We start from the raw sequence: 6,000 nt of genomic DNA, 5'->3' as shown, positions 1-6,000 counted from the left end.
GTCGTCTCGCTCGAACAAAACAGGCCCGGCCACATCGGTTGAAACCCTAACTCCCATTCTACCCCTCCCCTTCTCTCTCTCAGTCGCACGGAGCCTGAGCGAGAGCGAGCGTGAGCGAGCAGACGACTCAACGCCGTCGCCGGCCCCCTCGCTGGCGAGCGTGCTCCCCAGCGGGTGAGCGCGCCGCCATCGAGCGGCCTGGCTACGGCGCCCCTTTGGCCCGAGCCCGGCGAGCAGCGGCCTTGGCTCGGCCTTCTTTTTCTGGCACGCCGGCGAGGCCGCAGCGCTACGCAGCGGTGAGGTAGACCCCCCTTTCCCCAACATCCCCCACTGATTTGCTTCTTTCTTTTGTTCTTCTCGGATTCAACCGATTGGGGATCTAGGGTTAGGGTTTCTTTTCTTGTTAGGGTTACACTGTTTGTCTTCCCCATGAAGTCTTCACGGGTTTAGGGTTGGGCTCTTACCTTTTTAAAGCCGAAACCCTCTTTTTCTTCTCCTTTTCTTAACCCAGTTAGGGTTAGGGTTCAACCGAACCCTCTGTTCTTCTTAGACACACACTAGATCTAACCTTCTACTTCCTTTTCTAATCGGTTTACCCATTCTAGATCTAAAAACCCTATAAACCGATGGCTCTGGTACCAATGTTAGCTTTATAGTATCACTAGGAGCATAGATCTAGCCGTGTACTTGCTATTGAATAGTGTCATGAACCCTAGAATGACTACTAGAGCAGTAAACAGTAGGTAGAACGAGAGAAAGGGAGAGGTAGAAGATGGACGCGTCAAACCTGACATGACAGTAGAGGAAGATCCGCTCGTATCCGCCATAGAGTCGATGTCTGCGCTAGGGCAGCGACGATCGGTGAAGACAGTGTCGGTGATGCGCTGTGGCGACCGGCGGTGAAGGCAGTGGAGTCCGGTGGCAGCGCGGCTGGTGGCTTTCCGTCACTGGCTGCGAGCCCTCTAGATCGGATTAGGGTTTGTCGGTGGGGAGCTCGGCTCAGGCGAACCTCATGATAAGAGCCGCCGACCCCCACCTCTTTTTATAACGCAGTGTGACAGGGGCCCTCCAGCCATGGTGGGCTGGGCGCCCCCGATCATGGCGCGAATCAAAGGCCCAACTGGGCCGTTGGGTCCAGTTAGGATTAGAGATCAATCTAACACGGGGATCACTGGCGGCGATGGTGGAGGGATTACTGGTGGCAACGACGTCGGTGTTGATGGCGCAGGCAACGGCGATGGCATCACCAGCGGGGGTGTCCCCGGTGGAGATGGGGGCGGTGCTGACGTCGTGGCCGGCGCCACCGGTGAAGGCAGAGAAGGTATTGGTGTCTGCGTTATAGGAGGAGAAGCCGGAGGTGGTGCAGCTGGTGTCGTCGGTGGCTGCGGTATAGGAGGAGACACTGACGGTGCAGCTGGTATCGCCGGTGGCAGAGGTGGTGGCAGCGGTATTGGAGGAGACGCCGGTGGTGCAGCTGGTGTCATCGGTGGCTGCGGCGTAGGAGGAGAGCCGCCGCCGGCGGAGCAGCAGGCGTCACTGGTGATTGCGGGGGAGCCGGCGGAGCAGATGGTGTGGGTTGCGGGGGTGGAGTAGGTGGCGCGCAGCGGGTCAGTTGGTGGTGCCGGTGGCGGCTGCGTAGAAGGGGAAGACGGCGGCGGATCAGTTGGCCAGTGGTGGAGGTGGAAGTGCTGGCGGAGTAGATGGAGTCGTCGGTGGCGACTGCAGTGGAGGCGAGGGAAGCGGCGGGCAGGTGGCGAAGAAGCCGGATGATCAGGCGGCGGGAACACCGGTGCCGGTGGGCCAGCAGGAGGAGGAGCCCCTGGAGGAAAAGCAGCCGGCGGAGCAACCGGGGTCAGCGGCAGCGGCGGCGGCGGAACTACTAGCGCCTGTAGTGGTGGTGGAGCAGCCGGTGGCACCGTGGGTGATGGAAGTGACGGGGCGGCTGCAGCAGACGTGGTCAACGGCTCTGGAGTGCTTGGAGAAGGAGGCAACCGGGCTGGGGCTGCAGGAGGAGTAGTAGTAGACTAGATGGAGCCGAAGTATTGGACGACGGGGCCGACATGGCGGCGTCTGCGCGGCCACTGTGCCCCGTCACGCGTCGCCGTGGGAGGGGCGGGCGTGTAGGCCTGTAGCGAGGAGATTCCGTTCGCTTTTAAGCGTGGCGAACTTCCGAAATCTTAACAACCTTTATTTCGTTTGGATTGGATTGTGGTTAATAAGTGAAAACATATCCCAACAAATTTTGCAAGGCATTTTGACGAACAAAGAAAAATTCGCAACAAACCGCCGCCGCACGGCCATGCTCTGGCAAGCGTGTTGCACGCCTCCACGGACCGACGTGAAGAACTAAGCTGGACTGTGACGGACGTCGCAAGTCCACAACCAGAGAGAAAATCCGTAGCCCGTGCGCCTCGCCTCTTCCATAGTTCCATGCCATACCGGCCCTATGGGAGCCCGACTACTGGACCGATCTGGCTCGCGCGATGTGCCGCAGTCCTAGCCCGCTGACGGCCCAAACGTCCATGGCAGCCCGTTCCAGATTATGCTATTTTTTTTAGGAACGTTCCAGATTAGTATGCTTTTTGTTATACTAGCAAACATGCTCGTGCGTTGCAACGGGAGAAAAAAATCACAAAAATGTTACATATCCATTTATGTTTTATTTTTTTTCATAAAATTTAAAGTTTATAATTCATTTTGATGAGCACAAAATATATAATACGAATTAGTATTGCCAATAATATGATAATATCCTATTAAATCTATATCCAAAAATAATACTTTGATAGAAACATTTCACCCATTGTAAGGCACACTGTAATTTTAGATTTGATAATATCTATATGTAGGTAGAGTATAATATTGAGTTACAGCCCTTGTCGAGGATTGCACTGGTACTTATGTATAGCTTGTTCAAAATTTGCTCATTATTTGATTAAATGGATAATTGGTTTATTTGGGTTCTAACAAAAATAAGTTTTGTTCATAATCAAAATTATATCAACAACTTAGCGGTAGGAATATTTATTTAGTAATGAAAGATAAGTATATTTATTATTTGTTTTCTACAAAAGGACAAATAAAATGAAAAAACCAAAAGGCATGGGCAAAAAAAAATTGGTCGCATATCTTTTTTGCATGCATGCCCATACCATCCCCATGCATATGTGAGTCCGTGACGATAATACCAGGCCACAGGGTACATGTTCCTCAAGGAAAACAGATATGGTGAAATAGCGAGTCCATCTTTGTAGTCAGACAAAAACTTTCCATGATTTAATATTCAGAGGCGAACTTGACAAAAAAAGTCTTCTTTATTTATATTTTATCCTTTTTCTATTTGTTATTGGTATTCGTGTTCAACTTACTCATGATCGGAGAGATCTATCGGGATTAGGATTTCTAACTAGGTTACCTAGGATATCTTTGGGGAGTTTTTTTGTTAGTCTTTTTTCTTTTCCTTTTTTCTTGACCGGCGGCTTATTTTTATTTAGACAAATACGGCACTGCTGGCTGGCGTGGGATTTGGGGTTCTGGTTTTTTTTTTTCTTGTGCACGCTCTATTCGTTTTTCTTTATTAGCGTAGAGAAGTTTTTTGTTTGATTTTCTTTCGTTGCTTTACAGTATCTGATTAGGTTTCGTTTTGTTTATGGTCTTCTTTTTCCACATCCCATTGGTTCCGCCACTCCCGATTGGTTTTCAATCCGTCACTTTTTCCCATTTTCCAATTTCCAATATAAATATTAAAAAAAACATAGGAGTCTAGACTTTCATTTTCTGACCTAATATGTTTTGGAATCGGACTCCGTATTACGCTAGACAAGAGCTATATTCTAACTTGTCTGAACACGGGCTATATATATATATATATATATATATATATATATATATATATATATATATATATATAGGGAGAGGCTATTCAGTAGCCGGCTACAAAATAAGTTATTCTGTAGCCACCTCCATTTACTATAATTTTATATACTAATTTACGATAATGTCAATACATATTTATGATAGTTGGGTTACTATAACACATGAGGATATTTACCATAACGTTATATTAAACAACTTAGTAAGGAGTTACTGTAATCTCGTAAATTAACATAGTAATTATCGTAACTCAAAGTGGCTACAGAATAAGTTATTCTGCAGCCAGCTACAGGATAGTAGTTCCATATATATATATATATATATATATATATATATATATATATATATATATATATATATATAAGTCAGGACAGAAGAAACTCTCAATTGTCGGATAGTTAGAGGGGGGTGGATAAAAAAAAATGGATGGACGAAAAAAAATAGGTTAAAATTTTGTCTCTTTATTAGTAGGTATAGATATAGATACAAACAGGAAAGAGACGGCATCGAAATCGTAGGGTGTCTTAAATTTGTCGTCTCGTCGTCTTGATGAATTCTTGAGAGCGTATTGTGGCTCCGGAACACAAATTCCAGAAGATGGGCTTCAGTTGGGTGCAACCATCTGATCCGATTTTGTGTTCACGATTGATGATATATTTCGCTTCAAAAGACAATGATAAGTTTATCTCCTAGCAAGCAGACTTGTTTAGTGTTACAAGTCCCGCTTGGTATGGCTCAAAACGCTCACAGGCTTTTGCTATAGTGCTCCGAGCTGAAGCTAGTGAAACCAAAAAATAATAAATCGGATTGAAACGATTGCTTTGCTAAAATGCATGGAGGAGTCGGAGCCGGCCGAAGCTTCACCAAAACCGGGATCTGGTTCATTGCCGCAACACTCGCGCCGTAGATATGGCAGACTCTGGCTGGTGTTTGGATGCTGACGAAGTTAAGGCAAACCGCACCAGCCTAGTTCAAATTTGCTGCCACACCTCGCCAAATGTGCGGCGAGCGTTTTCAACGCCAAACTTCTGGCGCAGCCGCAGGTTGGGCACGACAGGCATAGGCGCCGTCCAAACAGGCCCGAAATGTCTAGCTACCAGATGCTGAAACATTAGTATGTGTGGCAAATTTGGCAAATTTTGATTAATTTGTTTCACACTTAGACAAGAGTTATATGCAACTAACTCGTCAACTCAGCTCGTGTTACGGTAGGCCAGTTGGGTTCCCGTTATATACAGCTAAGGATGCAAATGGATATTTAATTGTGCTTAATTTATTTCTGAAGTAAAATTAATTATGTGGCGTGTCATCTTATTTTATTTTAGCAAGTTTTTGGTTGAGATCCAATAATACAAAACATATATGGTACTCCATCTGTTCCAAATAATAAGACGTTTTGATATTTCAAGATACAAATTTTTTATTATGTATCTAGCTAGATATAATATATATTTAGATGCATAACAAAAGCTAGGGAATATAGAAAAGCCAAAGCGCTCTATGATTTAGAACGGAGATAGTAGAACTTATATATGTCTGTAAGGTCCTAATGGCTAGAGGGGATGAATAGCCTATTAAAATTTCTACAGCAACACTTAACAAATCGGTTAGGTAAATATGAGGCGAAGCGAGTGTTGCGCTAGCCTACTAAAAATACAAGCCACCTACCACAATAGTTCCTATAGTATCTATTCACATAATGGCCCTATTCGCTTGTCTTATAATCTGTATTTTTCAGTTTATTTTTTTAGCCGGAACAGTATTTTTCTCTCACAACATATCAACCAAAATAGTGTTTCGGCTTGTTTTTTCAGTGAAGCGAACGGGGCCAATGGCTATATCACTACACTAAGTTAGTGTGCTCTCAAAGGCTAACTAAAGAGCCACACTAATCAAACTAATAAGCTCTCACGACTAGCTACACTAAAGAGCTTGACAACTAGTTTGCGGTAATATAAAGAGAGAGAGCAAGATGGTTATACCACCAAGTCAAGGAATGAACCAATCAATCACACGAATGAATATCAATGAAGACCAATCACCTCGAAATCAAATGATGACACAATGATTTTTACCGAGATTCACTTGCTTGTCGGCAAGCTAGTTCTTATTGTGGCGATTCACTCA

General features: G+C 45.5%; 1 protein-coding gene across 1 annotated transcript; it reads left to right on the top strand.

The window, feature by feature from the left end:
* The first annotated feature begins 1,074 nt into the window (after positions 1-1,074).
* On the top strand, positions 1,075-2,017 carry LOC136511176 (glycine-rich cell wall structural protein-like). Its single transcript, XM_066505352.1, has 2 exons — positions 1,075-1,569; positions 1,640-2,017. The coding sequence occupies exons 1-2, from the start codon at positions 1,075-1,077 to the stop codon at positions 2,015-2,017; spliced, it is 873 nt and encodes a 290-aa protein (XP_066361449.1).
* The last annotated feature ends 3,983 nt before the right edge of the window (positions 2,018-6,000 follow it).

The sequence above is a fragment of the Miscanthus floridulus genome, chromosome 16 (genome assembly GCF_019320115.1).
Source record: "Miscanthus floridulus cultivar M001 chromosome 16, ASM1932011v1, whole genome shotgun sequence".
In the NCBI taxonomy this organism is placed as follows: Eukaryota; Viridiplantae; Streptophyta; class Magnoliopsida; order Poales; family Poaceae; genus Miscanthus; species Miscanthus floridulus.
This window is presented reverse-complemented; position numbering and strand designations above follow the sequence as displayed.

What these genes read in the sequence shown, in the direction of transcription:
- LOC136511176 (XM_066505352.1), top strand. Translation starts at nt 1,075, where the DNA reads ATGGTGGGCTGGGCGCCCCCGATCATGGCGCGAATCAAAGGCCCAACT. An exon ending in GGGAGCCGGCGGAGCAGATG is followed by an intron (nt 1,570 to 1,639) that starts GTGTGGGTTGCG and finishes GCGGCTGCGTAG; the next exon opens with AAGGGGAAGACGGCGGCGGA.